This window comes from Micromys minutus (genome assembly GCF_963924665.1).
Source record: "Micromys minutus genome assembly, chromosome: 12".
Lineage (NCBI taxonomy): Eukaryota > Metazoa > Chordata > Mammalia > Rodentia > Muridae > Micromys > Micromys minutus.
The window spans coordinates 61,653,083-61,675,497 of NC_137981.1; the positions used below are offsets into that span (position 1 = coordinate 61,653,083).

The window sequence follows — 22,415 nt, forward strand, 5'->3', positions numbered from 1 at the left end:
CTCCCTTACTGTTTCCATATGAACCAACTTGCCACAAACTCCTTAAGTGAGAAACAGACATTAAGTGGCAAATTATGTGTAGAAATGAAATGTCCAACTTAGGAATTGTGGACAGCTAACAGTGGAAAAATCAGAAACCTACTTGTCCTGTAAGCTGGCATTTTTTCATCCAAGAGAAGTCTAGAGAACTAGGCCAGGAAGCCCTGGCTGCCCGCCCCTGCCCCTGCTCCCATCCCTGGCCTGTCCCGGTCCAGCCCTCTGGTGCCAGCTAGACCCTCAAGTATGCAAGGCCAGCGCTCTAACCTGATCTTCAGCCCTGTAACTAAACAAGTTTGTTTAAGAAGCAGCCAACATGCTTTGTGGCTTTTGGACCCTTGATATTGCTTCAGCAGTGGTAAATCTGTGTTCATACATGACCTGTTTTTGAACCTCATAAAAACCTGCAGCTGTTTCTGCAGCTCTTGGAACACATTGGATGCATTCCTGTGGAGGTACTTTGACAAGTTTGAGCAGGACCAGGAGGTGTTCTCTCTCTCCACTCATTCTGCCTGCATAGATGCTCAGAAGCAACTTGGCCTCTCCTACTTTTTATATGGTTTGAATGTTAAGTGTCCCCCATAGGTGCATGTGTCATTTTCAGATGAACAAGTTCTAGGCCAGCCTGGGATACATGAGACCTAGTCTCAAAAAGCATAAAAACAAAAACAAAACAAACAAACAAAAAAACACTCAACCACTGTAGAAGGATTGGTGGTCCTTGTGCTTGCTCACAGGTAAGTCCTAGGAACCTGGCATGTTAAACATACAGGAGTGTTGTTCCTTCAAAGGAACAGACATAACCTGTTATCTGCCCAGAAGTCTGGAACAGACATGTTTAATAACATGGTAACCTTTTTAGACCTGTTTAGACCACAGCAGATTCTCCCTATGTCCTTATCCTGAGTTTTTTTTTTTTTTTTCTTTTTTTTTTCTCAGTCTATACAACCCATCTTTATGGAAGATGTCAGGTACTTACAAATAGTTTCAATGTAGTCATATTGTATCTTTATTTAGTTTACTTTGTGCTTTACTGTGTACATGCAATTGAGTTGTCACCAAGAAACTTTTCACCAAATTGTACTGTGCTTAAATATGCCTAAAATAAAATACTTGGGGTCAGACTCCCAGATACTGAATCAAATTACAGAACTACCTTCTTGCCTCCTGTGAATCATTGCTCTGCTAGTCATGGTTGTAGTCCCTGAGCAGCACACCACAAAAGCCACTCTGCCACAAAAATGATCAAAGTGAAGGCAGGCCCTTCTCACACCAGCTCAGTAAAATGTCCCACAGGAGTTGTCCAAAATGGTGGCTCCTGTTAAAATGGCCTCCACAACATCTCCTCAGTCTTCAACCCTCACAGGAACTACAGTAGCTGTCTACAGTGATGAATTGCCCCCAGGGGCTGCCCACAGTGGTGACACATTTCCTGCCTCAGCCTACAGCTTTTGTGAAACACCATTGCAGGAGCTGTCCCCACAGGAGCTGTCCACAATTACATCCTATCCTACCCACAGCACCCTCACAGAAATGGTGCCTCAGAAAAGCCAGCTGCAGCTGATTATGACCTGATTTGAGCAAGAATCAGTGTCAGATTCCATTAGTGTATAGAATAATGTATAATTTAAAACTTAAGAGTTACTTCTGGAGTTTCTCATTTAGGAGATGGCAGAACCTGGAAGTGGGGCCAGGAGGAGGGAGTAAGACACTAGGGGCATGCTTCTGAAGAATATCTAGGGACTCTGGATTTTTTTTCTCTCTGTCTGTTTCCCCATCACCATGAGCTGAGCAGCTCTGTTCCATCTGCCCCCAGCCATATGTCCCTTGCCAGGAACCCACAGCAACAAGGCCAAATAAACTATAGGCTGAAGTCTGATGTTCTGAGCACGGATAAATTCTCTACTGAAAGTTGGTGTTGCTGAGGTATTTTAACACAGTGACAGAATATGGTGCTATGACATTTCCCAGATGAGGAAAACAGCCCAGAAGAGAGCTAACATGTGGCAGCCCAATTCCCTTCCGGCAGCTCTTGTCTTAGTTTAAGAAAGAGACTATGTTTTGTCCGAAGTTGTTGCCCAAGAGTTTGGTGACAGGAAGTGAGCATTCAAAAGACACTGTATTAGCTTCCTATTGCTCTAGTACAGTGCCTGAGATAAGCATTAAAGCAAAGGTGTACTTGGGCTCACAGTTCTGGAGGCTCCAACTTAAGGTAAATGGGACTCATTGTTTGGGTCACTGGTAGGTTTGGCAGATGGTGGTACCAAGAAGCCTGTGACGGGCAAAATAGGTGTAGGGCTAAGTGCAGGAGACAGGTCCCCCTGGGCACATCAGGAGTGACCCAGGGACCTTCCTGAGCCCTTTTTATTTTCTGAAAGTGAGTCAGGAGAGGGTGTGGCTCATTGATACAGATCCTACTTTGAATGTTTGAAGGCCTGCATTCCCTCCCAACACTCCAAGCATGTTTACCTGAGCAAAATCTGGGAAGAAAGGAAATGTACACAGTCAGGGAATCCTTCAGCCCTGTTGTTTTAGTGACTGAAAAAGAATGTGCCCAGAAGTAGACTTCCCACCTAAATGAGAGTAAGGGTTTGGTTCACAGTTTAACACCCCGAGACTTGGCCTTCCCTCTTCCTCCTCCTCAGAGTTGGCTTGATCCAAAAGCCCATAAAACTAAGCCCATCTGTGATTGGAGATCCCTAAGAATTGGCTAAGATGTCACATTCCACCTCTTGCCACAAATTAAGACCAGTGGCTTTCGAATGTGAAAGAATAATACCAAAAATTTAATCCTCATGAAGTTGAGACCATCCATACGCCAAAGAACAAAAGGAAATTTAGTTCCTGGTTCCTCACATCCCTCCCTCTCCACGGACCTGGGAGGCCTTCGGTGCACAGATCAGGAGCATCCTTTTCACCTTGGTAAGCCTGGGCAACAGGAGGGACTCAGAGACAGGGCACAGTGCAGCTGAAAGAAGTTCATCTGAGCAACACAATTATGCGCTCAAGAATCCTACTAGAGGAAAACCAGACGTATATGGTGTGCTTGTATATCAAAAATGTTTAAAAATAAATGCTCGCTCTAAATTACTAGTATGAAAATAGTTTCTGCCACTATTCAAAATAGTAGTAGGTATGTAGTGTCTACTTTGAAAAAATATATTTAAAGCTTATGTAGCTGTCCTTTTGGAAAAAGAGGGCAGCGGGCAGGAATCATGGGGTGGGTTTTGTGAGGATCAAGGGACCTGATGCACACACAGGGAGCTGGGCCATGGCGGCAGTCCCCGGCATCAGCGCCCCGCAGGCCTATCAGCCGGCCCCAGCAGCAACTTGTCCATGCTAGAGTTGGCATTGTCCGCGGACTTGTCCGGCTCGAGCACACAGGTGCAACCCACCGGGATGGTGATGTAGTGTTCGGCGTACACCCAGCGGCCGCCCACGCAGGCCGCCGTGCGCCGAAGTACCACGGCGGGAGAGAAGACTGGTGCGCTGCGAAAGCGGAAGTCCTCCTCACCATAGAGCCCGGTCAGGCAGCCTCGGCACAGGCAGTAGGCTTCCGGCAGGTACCGTGGAAAGCGAGCGGGGTCGTAGGAAATCCTGCAGACAAGAGCGAGAGTGAGGGCTGCAGTAGGAGCATCACTGCGACTTCAAGGCCAACTTGGGTTACATAGCAAGCCTGGCCAAATGAGAAAGGCCTGAGAAGGCTGGACTTGACATGCAGCCCGCAGTGAGCGTTCTGGTAGGGCATATCTGGAACACAAAGCTGTGAGCCCCGACCCGGAAAAGATGCTCTATTTGACCACTATCATTTCAGATGCTGAAGGCGGCATGGACCACTATGCCTGAGTGCTTGTAAAACCACCCTATGTCAAAGTCACTAGCACCACATAGCTGACCAATGCATTAAGACAGGACATGGCATCATTCTCCTGAGCTGCTATGTTAGTTCTGAGGAGCCATCTCTGTGATCCCAACTTCCAAGCTTACCAGGCTCTGCAGGTCCAGATGTGTTCCCTGCTGGGAGGTATGCAGGGACTAGTTCCTACAGAGAGTCACACCTGTGCAAAAGGCCACAAGGTGACCCTGTCCAGATGCATGCTCTCTAAAGGAGCTAAAGCAACAGCAGGGAACAGGAGAGCTGGCCAGGGATATGTGAAAAGTGAAAATAATGGTATAAGTTCCATCACTGATTTTCTTCCAACTCTTATAAGTTTCAACTCATATGCCAAATGTAAACACCTCCAGGTCAGCCTATGGACAAATCCCAGGGGAGGCCACAGGTCAGCTAAAACAGGTGGCTCACTTGGAGACAAAAGCAACCCCAGAACAAGAGCCTGCTCTCACAGAATCCACCTACACAGCTACAGAAACCCAGGGGATCACGAGGAAGAACCTAGGACCCTTCTTGATTGTCCCCTTTAAGAAACAAGGGTTATCCCCACTGTTTGTGAGACTTCTGTGTGCCTAAATTCATGTTAATCTATCCATCTAGAACACAGGCGATCACTTTCCTCTGGACAGAGTTCTAGAGACCCTCATATCCATCATCATGGCCTTGACCTTTGCTAACATGTCCAGCAGCAGACACATCTGAAGATCTACTATTCATCAGCAAGGGAAGCACCAAACAGAGGCCTCTGAATCTAGTGAAGAAAATAGAGGCAAGATGGGGAGAAGAAGAGGAACAGGCTTGGAGATCTTTCTGTTTTAGAGTTGATGTGGGAGAGGGGACACTGGCCATGCCATTCCTGCAGAGTATAGTATACACCCAAGGACAGTCTTTCTCCTTAATACTAACAAGAACACTTGCCCACAAAAAGACCTTACTTTGAAAGTGCATTCAGAGCACACATGCCATAGCAGGACCTCGTCTGCAGAAAGCAGCCCTGAAAATGGTGGTGCTGTTTGAGAGAGAGGTATATAGGGTCAAGAAGGCCTCCTGGGCATAGAACAGTTTGATTTCCTTTACACACTGTTTCTAGGGACCAGAGAGATGGCCTGTGTGCTAGGTGGAGAGATAAATGCAGCCTGACCTAAGCAAACACTAATTTTGCCCTTCTGTGCTTCCCTCCACCACAAAGTATGCAAACACCTACTTTTAAAGTCTGTTGCTACTGTTTGCTCAGTTCCACTATCAGGAATTTGGGAGCAGAATGAACCTAGTGAGTGCTTGCTGGGACCCATCTGTCTCCTGACATTCCCTCTCACTGAACATATGAAGGAAAAGGAAGTCCTAACTAGCTAGGATGCATAATGTCTGCAATTATTTTCAACATTTATCCAAAAAACTGATAGAACTCGATTCAGTCCTAGTTCAGGTAGCTGGAATCCAGGCAGAACATCTATGCACACCCAAAGGCATGCAGCAGAAATGAACACAAGTAATCATGTGGACTGTGACCCAGAGCAAGAGGGTAGAAGGATATTTGGAGTAGAGGTCAAAGTCACAGAAGGAGAGTACAAGGTGGGAGGCGTCAGAAAGGAGAGTGATTCTGTGTCAGGAACTTAAACCTTAGTTAAGGATATGGATGGGATGCTGACAGGTTTCATTGAATGATGTGACCCAGTGACACTTTAGAAAGATCCCCCCAGCTTCCTGGTAGAAGCATGTCTGGGACAAAGAGGTAGATCTTGGTTAAGGATAGGGTTTGAATGTCAGGATATGGTTTGTAGTTAGATATGGAAGCATGTGGAGGGAAAAGGATAACAGCAGGAGACACCAGCTTTTGAAAAGCACCAAGTCTGAGTACAGAGACTAGAGCTCCAGGCTGAGAAAGGCAGAGCCTAGAGATGGGACTGCTCAAAATTTTCAGTGAGGATGGAGCCAGTTCATCAGACACAGACATAAAAGATGTTTCAGTCTATTTGTTGGAGCTATAGCATAATACTAGAAACTGGGTAATTCATAAAGAATAGGATGTTTACTTGGGTATGGTGTTGCATCCCAGCACTGGGGAGGTAGAGGCAGGAAGATCATGAGTTCAAGGTCAGAGTGGACTACATTGTATGGTTTCAACCACTCTTTAATAAAAGAGAGGTTTATTTAACATTTAGCTCGGTTGATTTAGGAGTCTTGGAAGCTCAAGAACATGGCATTCTTGAAGCATTTTACATGGCAAGGCATATCAAATAGCAAGGCAGATCAATCACCCCAGCTCAAATTCTTTTCATTATGAAGCCATTAATGCCAACATCAAGTGCTATGACCTAGTCACTTCCCAAGAGCCCACTCCAAACATACCACCAACATATGAACTTGAAGACTGAGATTCTTTCTTTTCTTTTTGTATTCTTTTCTTTTTTAAGATAGGGCTTCTCTGGGAAGCCATGGCAGTCTTGGAACTCACTCCATAGATCAGCCACCACCCAGTTTGTTTTGCTTTTATGAGACAAAGTCTCATTATATAGCCCTGGCTATATTGGAACCTGCTATGTAGGCCAGGATAGCCTCAAATTCAGAAAGATCCCAGGTGTGTGATGGCACATGCCATTAATCCCTCTTCGAGTTTGAGGCCAGCCTGGTCTACAGAGTGAGAGAGAGAGAAAATGAGTTTCAGGACAGCCAGGGATACATGGAGAAACCTGTTTTGAAAAACAAACAAGTGAAAAAGAGATCTGTCTCTGGTTCTTGAGTACTGGGATTAAAGTTGTGTGCCACTACTCCTAAGCTTGAAATTACTTTTAAATGAAGAGCCAAAAAAAAAAAAAAAAAAAAAAAAAGAAAGAAAGAAAAAAGAAAAAGAAATCCAAAAAATATTGTAATTAAATCATGGGAGAGTCATGGAAATCTAAATCTGACTGACTGACTGTAGTAGAGGGCATCAGAGTGACTGAACTAACAGTTGGTGTGTTGAGACTCTGATCTGTGTGGCAGCACCCTTGACATTTGGCAGTTTGTACACCAGTGGAGACTGGTGATGGCCCTAGGTACTTTAGTGAGCTCACAAGGTTGTGGGGCCTGCTTCTAAGATCATACAAGCCTGTGAACAGGCAAGACCATGGGCAGCAGGCATTGGGATCATAACCAATTCCAGTAGAGGGACTGGGAAATGCTACAGGGACCTGGAGGATGAAGTATAGGGCTTTGCTAAGCAGAGAGGCAGAGGAGGCTGCAGATAGAATGAAACAGCACACACCTGGACCAGGAAAGAGATAACTGTTGCAAAAAGTCACATGGCTGGAGTGATGTGTATGAGGGTTAACATAGGGCATGCGGGTACATATGCATGAGTGTGTATAGAAGAGAATGAGTGTGTGTAAGCATGTATGTGTGAATAGAAGCATGGGAAAAGGTTGGGTGTGAAATATGAGGACATGTGTGTATGTAGATGTGAGGCTATGTGAGCATGTATGGTACACAGCTGTACATATGGACTTGAGCATGTTTGAATGTGTTAGCATGTGTATTCATGTATGTGATGGCAGGCTAGAAAATCTGGTGGGCGGTATGGAGTGTATAACAGCCCTGGAGCCAGAGCAGGACAAGAATTTAATCTCACAGCTCTTTGAATGGGGAAAGAAGACAGATCACACAGCATCCAGAGAGATTCCTGAAGAACCCAAGGAACCTCTCAGAAGACCTACAGAGATGAGGCACTTCTGTTTGACATGTATGTTTGCCCTGAGACCATCTTCTATCCAATTCAATATCAATCAACATCCTGGATATCCTTTGGGAACAGCCAGCACTCTGGTGTCACTCTGGTTAGTTTTGTAGGTGAAACTATTCTTGCTTGGGTACCTGATAGCCAAAGGCCTGTCCAACTAAAAATATCTATCCCAGTATACCAGTTGGTCCCCAGGCCAAAGCTTTCCCTTTTCCTTTGGGCTAAGGCCAGTGACAAGATACTCCCATGTGCCATCCTTACCTGCCACCTGGGATAGAATGTAGAAGTATGGGGTATTTTCAAAATGTCTTTGACACCTAGATTGTTTCCTCACACAGGAGGTGTTCAACATAGAGACCAGATGTGCCATTCATGGCAGTGGCTCTCACTCAGAGGGATCAGGACCACAGAAGGGCAAGTAGCCCCTGAGTTGGCAGACACCCAGCTCCCTGCCAAATTAAAAGGAATCACCAGCTCTGTGGGAAAGCAAGGCCTCTGTGGACCCTTTCTCTTCCCAAACATGGAAATACAACCCACCAGAAACCACCTGGCCTCTGAGGCCAGGCTCCTGTCATCTTTGAGTTTGCTGACCGCTACTCTATGCAAACTTGGCCTGGGACTCGGTTGAAACACATCAAGTTTTCCCCACTGATGAATATGTGGTGTGGCCCTGGCCCTGTGTGAAGTTTGGCTCTGGTGAGTGACAGCTGGTGGGGCTTAATCCAAGAACAAAGGACAAGTCCTCCAGAGATGATTAGAGGTGATGGAAGCTGGGCTCTTGGAGGAATTTAAGTGACAGCAGAGACAGAAAAAGAGCTCTGCCTCTGGGGCCTGGATATGGTAGGAAACAATTCTAAGCGGTCTGGAGGCGGAACTCAAAGAACAATGAGCACATTCCCTGGAGGAATTTGCCACCTGATGTGTGCTTATGAGGGCCAAGTGAAGCCGGGCAAGGTCTCCCACATCCAAAGCATTTCCATTTCAAAGCCATGGAGTCCAGTAAGACTGATTCTCTCTAGGCAGGCAACCCAAAGATCCCCACTCATAGGCACCAAACAGGGTTGGGGGTGGATTGAGGGGGGCCTGGCCAGAAGTCAGGGTGTTAGGAAAAGGATGGAGAGTTGCGGAGGATATGGCCCATGGAAGGTGAGGTGAGGCCTGGGGGAGAGGGAGATGCCTCTGGGGGCCCATATTGGGAATCCCTTTGCCATGAGGGACCAGCCACATGACAGTATAGTACAGAATAGAGTTTATTCAAGTCATGGGAGAGTTAAGAGGGTAGTAGAGGCAGAGAGAGAGAGAGAGAGAGAGAGAGGGGGGAGGGGAGAGACAGAGAGAGAGAAGAGAGGAATAGAGAAGTAGAGGCCAGCCAAGAGCATGTGGAGGGAGAGGGGGGAAGGGAAGGAGAAGAAGAGGGGTAAGGGTGCAGGAGAGCAGGGCTGCAAGAGCACAAGAGGCCAAGAGAACAAGAGAGAGGAGGGAGCAAGCAACCCCTTTTATAGTGTCAGGTCACTGGGGCGGAGCATACCTGGCTATTGCCAGGTAACTGAGGGGTGGGGTTTACAGAATCCCAACACAGGGCACCCATGAGTAAGTAGGAACAAAATGGGCAGCCGGAAATCTTGCACACTAGGGACTAGTGAGTTTAGCCCAGCAGACTTTCCAGAAAAGGCAGGGACCTGTCAGATATAAGTTCTGGAAAGAAAATGTTGATACAGTCTAGTTGCTGGCCAGTAACCCAGAGCAAGTCACTGATGCTGCCTATTAAGGGAGATGATCTGATAGAAAAGCTACCTCTCCAGTTTCCTGAAGGCTCATAGACCAGGCTTGACTCTCCAAGGTTTTGGAAAATTCCCTCAAGAAAGCATATTCCTTTAGTCCATAACATCAGCACATCTCAACCCCAAATCCCAGCTTAGAACTTGGCAAGTTGATTTAATTCACAGGGAAAGAAAAGAAAGGCTCAGAACCGGCAGGGCACATCCCAGGGAGAATGGGGGGGTGAATTCTCCAAGACAGTGGGAAGTCCGGGATGGATAAGCAGCTTCCCTCAGTAAAGCTGAGGTTCTTCTGAGAAGGCCCTGTTTGTACAAGACAGAAGGCAAGACTGACAACATGGCATTCACAGAGCACCCGTGTGGCTCTCACTTGAAATACAGGTTCTGGCAGTCTGCGGTGTATGACACACATGTCAATGTAACACTCAGAAGGCTAAGGCAAGAGGACGATAAGCTATAGGCCAGCCTGAACTACACTGAATATGGATCTCTGTTTCCTGAGAGATGTGCCAATCATCCTAACTTGTTTGTTATATAATTCACTCATATATTGAAATCTTACATGGTGCTTCATGAATATGCATGATTATTGTGCTAATAAAAATTAATTTTAGAAGAATAGAAACAGTTATGGTTCTCAGTTTTCTTGTCTACCTTTGGAGTACAAGAGCTCTGTGCTTACTCACTGTCCAATGACCTGTTCTGCTCACTTAAGCTGGGCATCTTCTTGATTACACAGAAATATGGCTACACCAAGCAGCAGTGTCTGGCTACATCTGCTCTGGATGGCAAGCCATTGCTACCACAAACAGATAGCAACTGGTGGTCAACAACTGGATGACACATTTTCCCAGTGCCTTTTCTGTTTGACCAAACCAGCCCCCATTGGCTTCCATGCTAACAGTAATTCACACAGAAGGTCATTATAACCCAAGTTGGCACTGCCATGGAATGGCTGTGGGACTTAGTTGTACTTCACTGGAGGCACATAAGTGAGTTTTTTAAAAATAGTAATGCTCTTCCCTCACCCCTAGAGATTCTGAATTAATTGCTCTGGAATGGAGCCAAGATGTTGCTATTTTTTAAAGAAGCTTTCCAGATCACTCTCACAGATAGCTCTGTACAGGCTGGTTGGTCTCCACATTTAAGAAAAATGAAGCCAGATCTGATGGTGCACACCTGCAATCCCAGCACTTGGGAGGCTGAGGCAGGAGGACTGCCACAAGTCCAAGGCATGGGGGCTTATATAACAAGACCTTGTCTCAAAACAAAAAGAAGTAATGAATTAAGAAGGGTTTGACAGCTGGGTACTTCTCTGTGGGAGAAGCTTTAGGCTCCATTCCCAGCACTGGGGGGCGGGGAAACTATCCTTCCATTTTATCTTTGGAGTTAGTTCTGCAGCTGGGGCTGGCAGGAGCCACCAAACTATAGGAAAATCTCCCTGTACATAAACTCCAGGGCCTGAAGCAGTGGGCTTTGTGGGGGAAGCAGGGGTAACTGAGGACACTGGAGGCTACAAACAGTCTCTTCCCTCTAGGGGGAAGCTGTGGCCAGCAGGCCCATCAGCTCCTCCCTCCTTCCATTTGCTAAGGCCCCAGGGAGCCAAAGAGCTGCAGTGTCTGCTGCCAAGAAGCACTGAAAAACATTTCTCTGGCCCCTAAAAGAAAACACTGTGCATTTCTCATGAAAGAGGACATGGAAAAAAGTCAGCAGGGATTGCAGCAGTCCTGACCAGGATGTAGATTCTCTCGGACTTCACCTGGCCTTCAGCTGGCCAGGGAGAGTTAGAGGTAGAGGTCAGCTCTTCTCTAGCTGCTGCCATCTGAACTTGGCAGAGCTGAGATTGAGCTGCAGTAGCTCCAGAGCAAATGTAGCTCTCCTACCAATGAGCAAGCTCATGGCTACCAGCAGCAGGAAGGTTCACCTGCCCACCTTCCCTTTCACATATCCGGAAAAATAGAGGTCACAGAATAATGGAACCTGGCCACCTGGGCCAACCTAGTTGTCTTCAAGGTAGTGACTACAGTTCAGTCTAGGGACACTAATAAGAGTCCACACCTGGTACATAGTGACAGTCCAACCTGGGAATCCACTTATTCTGTGTAAAACCTATTCACCAAGTAGCCAAATGAGATGACAGAGTCTTGGGAAAGAATTTGGGAGTTCATGGTGGCAGTAGGGTCTTACACAGGGAGAGAACGGAATGAGGACAGCCCAGACTTCCCCGGGGTGTTCATTCTCTTGTCATGGCAAATGTGAGCACTGGGAGCAGCTGGGAAGCATCTCTTCAAAGGAAAAGCTCACTCATGCCCACAGGCATGGTGGCTCAGCTCTCCTGGGAAGCTGCAGAATGTGGGTCCAGAGCCACCTTTGATGTTCCCGACCTTGGAACAATAGGGGAGGTGCCTGGATGTGTGAGGGAAAAGCCCACCTGGTCTATGGTGCCAGCTGTCACCATGGAGGGGTAGTTCACAAATATTAGCCTCTGGTCTCTTCCTTCAACTCCAAGAGTCCCTAGTATTTTCTCCTTGACAATTTAGTAATTTGGGGAGTTGTATCTTCTGTCCTCCACCTTTTTAATGTGCCACTTGTGGAGGACTATATCAGAAGGAATGTCCCTTCGTGTCCTATGTGGGTCTGTCTGCATTTGCCCAAATCCTTCTGTTGGCACGAGCACCCACATTTTATTCAGGTGAAGAGCGTTGAAAGAGGTGTTCAGAGTGAAATATTGTCATCCTCCCTGGCAGCACTCTGCATGCTAAAGTAAAGCCCTGGCCCTGGGGAGCCACCAACCATCAAAGCTGACAGTAATCCGGGAACAATGCCCCATGACAATATTTTTATTTTTATTCTCTAACAGGTGATAGGTGTGGCAGAGCTGACTGTATTTTGAGAAGCCCACGGGGGGGGGGGGGGTACTCAGCTTTGTACTTGAGCAAAGTCAAGGTCATCTGTCCATTAAAAAATATTCACATATATATATCCAATATGAAAACACCAACATCTCTTACTTAAACTGCTTGGGAAAAGAAAAGTATACCTCCTTTTCTAAGTGACCAATAGGGATGAACAGTATTATGAAAACTCTCAGCTAGACCTAAGGCATTCTCTTGGGTGTCTGTCCCTTTTCTAAGTTACCCCTTTTTTCTTAACAGAATATTATCCTAATAAGCTGGTGTAGGAAGAATGTAGTGCCTGCTACTGAGGCTCATCCAGCACATTAGATAAAACAGAATCCCCATCTTTCTGGAAGACAGAGGGGTCTGTGACATCTTAAGGTTATTTGGAGCAACCCACAGCTATGAAGCAGAGACACAGGAAAGAATGAACTTCCCAAGGAACGACTTACTTATGAAAAGACCCTCTACCCCAAAATCCAAGGCAATGAGAGGCCCTGAGCCACTATCCGGCAGAATGCTTGCACTGTGCTGCTCCCTGTTGGCCAGTGTTGCCTCTTCAGAGAGGAATGGATTCCCTGGGCCCAGAACTCTGGTCAGTTTTCAGAATTCTGTACTGGAGCCTTGGCAAAAACAAAATAAAAAGAAAAGAAAACATATGACAATGAGAGAGTATGCTTTTAAGTGGCAAATATGAATGTTTTTAAAGGGTAGGTGTTGTGGGGATAGTTTCTTCTAACATTAAACTATAGATTCCCCCTAACCCTTAGCCACAAGATACCTTCCTGGAAACGTGCCTCTCGTGCCTGAAACAACAGAGAGTTTACTGCTTATAAATTAAAGTTTAAGTTAAATTAGGTTCTCTATGTTAAGTAAAATAAAATATTCAATACTGTAGTAAAAGTTATGTGAATCTCAACATCCCATCGATTTTGAGATTCATGCTTCTTGTGAGGAGATGCAGTGTCTACATGAGATGAAGTGAGGAAGGTAAGTGTGCTGACACATCACTTGTGCACAGCATGGGAGTTCTGAGATGTCACTGTGATAACCGAGATAGTGTATGGCTGCAGAGAGCAGCAAACTCACTGTGTTTACACTGAGCAAAGTGGTAGTTCATATCCTGGGAAGGACAAGGTTTCATGGCTCTGCTGAGATCATCTGCATCTTAAAATATATGGGTTTCTGGAATTCTCTCTTTAGTATTCTCAGATCACAGGTGACCCTGGGTAATTCAAGACACTGGAAAGGAAGTCACAGATAAGGAAGGTGAAGGCATTGATGGTGCTCTTGATTTCTTTACCTTTCTCTAACGCTACATGTCTTTCATGTTTTAGTCAGGATAATCTTATGTAGGACGAGAGTCTTGAAAACATGATCCTCCTAACTCAGCTTCCTGAAAGCTGGATGGCAGGTATGTATCATACCACCCTACTGCCTCTGATTTTTTTTTTTTTTTAAAGATTTACTGGGTTGAAAGTGATGTGAACGGTACCTATGTTCATAGCCAGTGGCTCTTCTTGTTCCAGTAAGGGCCCCGAAAAGTCCTTGTTAACATTTGATGGGTAAATGTGGCCTTAGGTTTGATAGAATAACTAGTGGACATCTCACAGGGCAAAAGAGACACTTAGATGAGCCATTCTTCTTGTTAGCCTGACCTTTCCTTTTAGGCCTTTATAAATCAGAACCCTCAGGGAACAGGCCACAGTTTGTCAGAGCCCAAGTTCACCCTGAATGCCTGTGCCATCACTGGGCAGGAATAACCTTGTCTGCTCATTGATATAACTGTAAACCATATGAACTGCATTGGTACATTTAGAGAGAAGAAGTTTCTTCATACACTGAGACTGTGCTACAGGGCTATGGGCAGATGCTAAGATGACTCCTTAATTCCTTGTTTAATCAAACATCTTGGTGGGCCACATGTCTGCTTTTAAGTCATCTGTCCTCCCCAACCTTTGCTCTCAGTACTAGGCCATCAAGATGTTTAGAGAGGTGGCAAGGCCACCCCCAGCAGGCTGGCACAGGGCAGCCAGGGTGTCCAGGACAGGGTAGGCTGAAGTAAATGGGATTTCTTCCTGTGGAGAACTCTGCAAGGCAGAACTTTGAACATGAAATTTACCTTGGAAAGAAGGAAAGTCAGGGGCATATGAACCCGCCTTAGGCAGGCTTCCAGAAAAGTACACAGACCAAAGAACTGCAAGGGATTAGGGGGTCACTTCAGCATCTGCCCACAGGCCTGTTTCAATTTTACTTACTGTTGGTCACCAAGAATCAACAAATTTTATTTGTTGTGAAATAAATTTAGATGTAGGCTCTTAGAGGAAGAAAAGGTATATAAAAAAGTAACAAATAATACCTCAAAATAAGCTATTTTGCATTATTCATATCCTAGAGAAAATGTTTTTAGCCTACTATTAGAAGAATAAACAAGCTAAAATTGCTCAGAGTACTGGGAGGTGTTTATCTTTGGGTGTCATCATACAAGCTGGTGTGTCTTTAAACAGTAATAAACTCCAGTGTCCCAGCAGTGCATTTCTCAATATATTAAGTTGCTGTTTTAAAAATGTTCCTGAGCAATCAAGTTGATTTATTTTTTGCATTTTTGTGTTTGAAGCAAAGGAGAAAAAGCATATTTGGCCACAAGATAAATGAGAAAATAATTTTATGTTCTGGAAGATGAATGTTGCTTTCCTAATAACATACCGGGATCTGGATGAAGTCAGAGGTGCCCAGGCCTACAATTTTGGGTCTTTTACCTGTTGACAATCTCTTACAGCCTAAGCTGTGATGTCATCAGAGCTCAGTCCAACCATGGGGCCACAGACTTCTAAGAACCCCACCTCACTGTCTGCAGCACCTCTTCTGAGAGTCCCTGGCCCCTTCAAATGGAGGCTCTGGGTGTCTTTCTGATACTAAAACTGCATTTCTGCAGCTTCTGCCTTTTCCTCATGGTTAGGAGACTTCTCTTTACTCTATTAACAAAGACAACATTTTCAGTAGGCACAGTATCACAGGTCTGTAGTCCCAGATACTCAGAAAGCTGAGGTAGGAAGATTACTTAAATTCAGGAGTTTGAGACCAGCCGGAGCAACACAGTGAGACCCTTTAAAAATAATGCAGGTAGGTGTGGTCACAGCCTTTAGTTCCAGTGCTCTATGGCAGAAAGAAAGAAAGAAAGAAAGAAAGAAAGAAAGAAAGAAAAAGGAAAGAAAGAAAGAAAAAAGAAAAGAAAAAAGAAAGAGAGAAAAGAAGGAAGAAAAGAAAGACAGGAAGGAAGGGTAGGTGGGTATTATTATATATATGTTATGTTAATTTCCCTTTCAACACAAATGTGACCAACTTTTCCCTTAATGGATGGTAACTGATCTAATTAAGTGATCTGAAAGCTATCTTCTTTATAGCTGCTTATGCAATTCCCTGTCTATCCATGGACACTGTGATACCTTTCACCCTTGCCGTGACAGCAATGACTAAAGTTCTTGCTCACCAGTCATATGGTGTGTGGACACCTGGGTTTGCAGGAGAATTACTGATTCACTGGGTCAATGTGATATGACTGATACTGAACCAGGCACAGGTGTGCACCTGCAACTACTTGGGAGGTGGAGGTAGATCACTTGAGCCCAGAGCCTGAAGTCAGCATGAATAACAGCAAAAAACCCTCTCAAGACATATTTTTGATAATTACAACCCCTGTTTCCTTCTTACCAAGTCATCCCAATTCACACCCATCCACTGCACCAGGATGTCAGCTTCCCTCTTCCCCCACCTTTGTCAAAACAGCTCCATGAAGGCTGCAAAGAACAGTTTCTCACTGGTTTCCATGTGTTTTGCTTCCTTAACTGCAGTAATCAGCTCTTCATGCTGAGAGTCAGATCACATCATTTTTCTTCCCTGCATGTGCCCTAACCTTGGCCCACCTTCCTATGATGTCACTGGCTTTATTGGTTTATGGGAGCTCATTGGGAAAGGAGCCCTTTGTGACATGGGTTGCAAATGTTTCTTCCTTTGGCTTGCCCTGCATTCTTCTATTTCGACAAGACAACACAGCATGTAATTATATAATCGCACTTCTTGATCTTATCTTTTATGGTGTCTGGGGCTGTGAGCTGCTAAACAAGCCTCCTCCACACCAAGATTATAAATAAAATTGTTCGTGTTTTTCTTCCTCTTTGTGGCCTTATTTTTCACACTTAAATCTTTGAATCATCTGGAATTTGTTGTCACACAGGAGTGAGATCCAACCATATTTCCTTCCAGCTGGAGACCCAGCTGTCCTAAATCCATGATTCCCATTCCTCACACACAAGAGCCAGCTGATATCTCAGTGCCAGCTTTAAAACCTGACTTCCACCTACAGTAATCTTTCTTGTGCTGTGGTATTTCTGACTCTATGCCTGTTTTCCTACCCATCTTCCTTAGCACTCTACTTTGCCTATAGGGATGTGGCCATCTCAGGCCTCCATCCCCATAGGAGACGGCTCTGGGAATCTAGAAGAAAAGCAAGTTCCCCAGACACTCTAGTACCATATATGTAATGGTATAGAATATGAATAGGTCCTACGCATTCCCTCCTGTACCATCTATACATGGCCTGTAATGTGACCTAACACATATTCTACACTGCTGCACAGTGTAGGGAGTAATGATGAAAAGATTGCATATTCTGACATGCAAGCTTTCTCAGGTATTCTTGAAATCCAATTGGTTGACTCTGTGAATGCACAATCTGCAGATCAGAGGAAGGTTGAATGTGCCACTTCTGAGCTGGTACCACTCCTGTACGTGAGCTGGTTTGGTGGGATTTCGGCAGCCCTCTCATAGATGAGCCTTTGTACTTCCTGGAATGGACTTTTTTTTTTAACCCTCCTTAACTCAGGAGGTGACAGTGGAGGAAGTGCCCAGAGAGGTGGAGAAACAGGACAGGCTTCAACAGCACCTGCAACAATGGCCTGCATGGTCCCCTGAAGCCTAGCTCCCTAATAATCAGTGTAAGCTACCTGGATCCTATTTTCTCACAGGGCAGATATGGGTGATAACTCACCACTGTTGTGGAGACTGCGGATGAGAATGAGTAAGAGGCCTAAAGCTATCTGATCTGCCAGTAGCAGATGGGAATAGCCCCTCCAGATCCTGTCACCCCAAGTATGGGGCCTACAGTTCCCTCCCTATTCCTTCCCTGCTTTCAGATATGGCCATGGAAGAAACAAGTGTCAGAAACAAGGTCCTGCAGCAGGAACAGCTTAACTTAACTCCCCATGTAGGATACCGAGTAGAGGATCTCCAGCTTGTTCTTCAGCCTCCCTCTCTCCTTCCCCCTCTTTCTCTCATCCTTGCCACCTGTCCCTCTCAAAGGCAGTAAGTCTCAACAGGCTTAAGACTTAACTCCACGCTTCATCCTCAAACATCTGTTACAGACTATGCTTTACAACCTTGACCAGAACCATAATGAGACGTGCTTACAGAGACTTGAAACTTTCTGTGTGTTACCTGTGTGTACTTTGGCCTGGAGGGCCAGCATCAACTCCCTGTTTTGCTGTATAATACAAAACTCCCTGTTTTCCCTGTATAAAGTAGGATTTGTTTTAGAGCCCCCTTCCTACTCTTTTGGGCCCACTTCCATGTGGGTAGAGCTGTGAGAAGGGATTTGTCACAGGTGGACTTGGCCTGAAGAGCAGCCAAGTCAAGGGCTGGGTAATTGGGGCAGGGGTGCTCCTCAAGGGAACTGATAAAATTGGCCCCCACCTTGACCCAGGGCATAGTTCACACCCCTGTTGCTCCCTCCTTCCTGGTACTCAGCCAGCCACTCAGCCAGCTCTTCCTTTTCAGTAGCACTGGATCTGATCCTGTCTCTTTCCACTGCTGCTGCCTCTGCTGAGGCCATCATTATCTCCTGGAAGCTCTGCAGCAAGACTGTTGGGCACTGCATCTCTCACTGAGACCTGCTACAGTTTGTATATTAAGTGACTCCCCAATCCCTCCACACCATGACAAAGGCTTGCTCCTCAGGGTACTGCTATTGGAAGGTTGTGGAGCCCCAGCTGGAGGCCTTTGGGTCACTTAAGTGTGCTCACAGAGGAGACTGAGGTTTTGCTTTGCCACATGCCCAGAAACAATGCCACCTGGTACTCAGTGGGGTACCAGAAGCCTAAAAGCATAAGGTCTGCCTGATCATGTACTGGAATCTCTAAAACTGAGCCAACTCTTTTTAATTTTTAACTTTATTATTTTGGTTGTTAGTTTTTATTACTTATTTCCTTACTTATTTTGTGTATCAGGTGATACCTTTGTATGTGGAGGTCAGAGGACACTTGCTGGGGACTATTCTCTCTTTCTGTTGTGTGGGTTGTGGGAATCAAACTTAGGTCCTTAGGCTTGCCAGCAAGCACCTTTATCTAATGAGTTAACTTGTCGGCCCACGTATTTGTTATAGTAAATTGACTAATAACATCTTCTCTGGAATACAAGAGTGGATCACCATACGGTTTTAGAAATGAAGAAACACTCAGGAGGATCTCTGTGAGTTTGAGACCAGCTTGGTCTACATAGAGAGTTCTAAGACATCCAAGGCTGCATAAAGAGACTCTCACTCAAAACAAACAAACAAACAAACAAAAACAAACAACATGTTACTGGGGTGGGATTCAACTCAGTGGTGAAACACTTCTTAGCAAATCTGAGGCCCTGGGCTCCATCTCCAGCATGACAAGGCAAACATCCACAAAGCCTTGCAGGTAGTTCTCTGAAGACACCTGCCTCTTTCCTCTGCCCATAACTGCCCTTCCCTAGAGTCCACCCCATCCTGGAAAGGCTCTCATCTAAGGTGCCTATCTTTCTCGTCTTCAGGATCGTGTGAAGGTTACTTAGGCCTTCTGTCATGGGCATCTGCACAGGTAACCTGGCCACACTCTTTCTGCACATTCCCACACTTCCCTTGGGCATGTTCTTCTTTTGACACAACACCTGGATTAGGTCATCCTCAGAATCTTGCCCATTCTCCACACCATTTAAATGTCACACCTTCAAAAGGATGTTCTCTCCCTCCCTCAACTTTAAGCTACCTCACACTGGGAGCTTTACTTGTCACCTGATGTGCTGTCCCCATTAGTTTTCCCAGACACTTTCTCAGAGAGTGTGCCTCCTAGCTCTCAGCGCCCCAGCACTTCTAGATTACACTCCTACAAGCCTACTGTAATAAAGGGTTATATGGCTTGGTTCCTCATAGTGTTCCTCATCTGGCAAAGAATAGGTATTTATTGCATAACAAATACAGAGAGACCTGACAAGAAAAAGCAGCACTTCTTCAAAGAACGAGACAGACCTTTGTAGAAACCAATCGCTCCCAATTTAGTTATCCCAACTGCCTCTCCTGGCTCCTCCCTGAGCTCACGGAATTGTAGACCTTACCTGGCCTGCCTCCTGTAGCTCATCCCAATAGTTCCACCCGGCCCCACCCAACACCTCCTCTCGCTCCTCGGACCCCGCCCCTCAGACTCCACTCCACCTCACTAGCACCACCCGACCTCCCTGCCACTCCCCTCTGGCTCCAGTCGATTCCACTCCATCCCGTAGTTCCACCCGATCCCCCTCAGGACCCCTTCCATCAAGCACCGCCCACCTATACTGCAGGCTTCGCCCCTGTGGCGGCCTCTGCCCCGCCCAGACCCCACCCGACCCCGCCCCATCCCACTTGTTTCGCCCCGCCCCTCCCCATCGACTCCACCCTGCCCCACCCACCTGTTCTGTAGGCCCCGCCCCGCCCCTCGGGCCCTCTCACCTGTACGCCCAGGGCGACACGCTGCGCAGGTTGGTGGGCGGCCGGAAGCGGCGGTCGGCGGACCTGCCCCCGGCCGGGCAGCTGGTATTGCGCGCCTGTTCGCGCGGCCCGAGCTGCAGCGTGTGGTGGAAGGCGCTGAGCACACCGGCCGCCAGCCGTCCGTACAGCTGCTCCAGGAGCTCCTCGGGCCGGTCCGCGCAGTCCCTTTGCCGCGCCGGGCGCCTCCCGGTCCTCAGCGCGCCCGCCGCGCGGCCAGGCGCCAGTGCCAACAGGAAGCCGACCACGAGCATCCAGACCTGCGGGACAGGCCTCACTCAACCTCGTGGGACCCGCCCGGCGCTCTGCACACCGTGAGGCCCTCCCCGAGCATGGGCGCCGCGCGGGCCGGCCCCCGAGCGCCGTCCCCGCCCGCCCGCCGCCCTCGCGGTCCCCGGGGCCCGGCCCGCCGCCGGCCTGCGCTTCCCCGGCCCCCGCCGCCGCCGCCCCCCAAAGCCGGAGCCCGCGCGGGGGGCGGGTGCGGGGCGCGCATGCACGTGTGCGTGTGCCTGCCGGGCTGCTGCGCGGCGGGCTGCGAGTGTTTGTGAGACGCCTATCCTGGCCGTCCCGCCGTCCTCCCCTGTCCCTTAGCCCCAGCCCGGCCTCGGCCATGCCCTCGCCGGTATCCCCGAGGGCGCTCACCAGTGTCCCCAGCATCGCGTCGCCGTAATGCTTTCCAGACTTGTTTGGAGGGGGCTGAAGGTTCTTCTGCGAAGTAAATAAAGGCGCCGCACACCCGGGGCGTGTGGCCTGCGGGCAGGGTGTCTCCCCTACAGAAGTGGACTGGCGGACAGCCTGGCTGGAGGAGGAGGTGGTGACTGGCCTCGACGTCTCGGCACCGACCAGTGGGGCCTCCGGGATGCAGTCTGGAGGCCGACTTTGGCTCAGAGGAAACTGATTTCTCTAAGGCATTAAAGCGGTACAGGAGATGGACAGGCCACTTGGAAATGAATGAACTCCAACCTAGAAGGACTCTCCTTGGGACCACTTCCTCTTCTGGGATTTCATAGTTTGAAGGATTTTTCTAGACATGAAAAACCAGTTATGTTCTGTGAGGCGAGAGGAGACTGTTTTCTCTTAAATACTCATAAAATGACTCCATGCCTCTTATTCAGCTAAAGGCAGAGTAATAAATACCCTCCCCCCCTGACACATGCTGTAAATGGGCATCCCTTGGTCTAGTTTTACAGTGTTGGAGAACTCAATCATGGTAATTAATTGTGTGAGCAGACATGTAAAATGAGCCTAAAGTTCTGTGAATAAATTAAGGGGAATCGGCTCAAATGAAGGACTATATTGAATCTAAAGAGAGCTTGCTCAGTTACTTGTTCATTATTTAAATATGTCTTGCCTGCCAGGCATCCAGCTAATGAATATGACTACTTTTGAGCATTTACTCTTTGAGAATAAAAACAAATGGTTGAGACTTCCTGAACACTTTCTGAAAGTGTGACAAGTATTTTTTGACTCCCTAAAACGGCTTGCAGCTTTGGGTTTTAACCAAGTTGTAAACCAGTGGTTAAACTGCATTTCAGTTCTGCTATGTAGAAAAACACTTGCTTTCGATGTTTTAAAACTGAAATGCTTTGTAGCAGCTTTTGGTCCCTTCAAACCTTACAGCTTAAGCCTTTTACAATTCCTGTAAACACATTCGGGTTTATGGAAAAACTTTCTGACTAGCACATAAATTGTCACATTGTTAATATTGTCTTCTGAGAAGACATTGGCACTCAAAAACTACTTACTTTCCATTTGTAGGAGTATTTCAGGGTGAGCTTGTCATTAGTAGAGTTCCATGGAACTCCACTGTGCCAGTCAACAAAGTACCTTCCAGTGTCTAACCACTGGACAGCTCACCTCTCCTGGATTACCTTTAACAGTTTTCAGTTTGTGGAAGTCCCCAGGTACTGAAAACTTATATTGAGTAGAGCATAAAATTCATTTGTGATTAACCAGAGCAAAACTTATAAATAGATACAGATTTAAAAAAAAAAGAGTTCCCAGATCTGAACATTTTATGAAGATACAAGACATGTTAAACTTGAGGCTGTGGAGATGGTTCAATGGGTAAATGGACTTGTGTTCTAGGGGTGGGCCAGGTTCTATCCATGGGGCCCAAATAAAGTTGAAAGGAGAGAACTTCACAGAGCTGTCTTCTGACCTACACATACATCTTAACATTCATGTTCATTGTGGTGTATGTGCCATCACATACCATTTTACATACACAATTTTAAAGATTAATCCAGTTAAGAGTACTGGCTGTCTTGCAGAGGACCTG

General features: G+C 46.7%; 1 protein-coding gene across 1 annotated transcript; it reads right to left on the reverse strand.

Moving 5' to 3' along the window:
• Window positions 1–1,070: 1,070 nt before the first annotated feature.
• IL17D (interleukin 17D) lies at window positions 1,071–21,506 on the reverse strand. Its single transcript, XM_080925914.1, has 3 exons — window positions 20,777–21,506; window positions 20,099–20,394; window positions 1,071–3,633 (listed from the first exon to the last, which is right to left on the reverse strand). The coding sequence occupies exons 1-3, from the start codon at window positions 20,789–20,791 to the stop codon at window positions 3,327–3,329; spliced, it is 618 nt and encodes a 205-aa protein (XP_080782040.1). The 5' UTR covers window positions 20,792–21,506; the 3' UTR covers window positions 1,071–3,326.
• Between the last annotated feature and the right edge of the window lie 909 nt (window positions 21,507–22,415).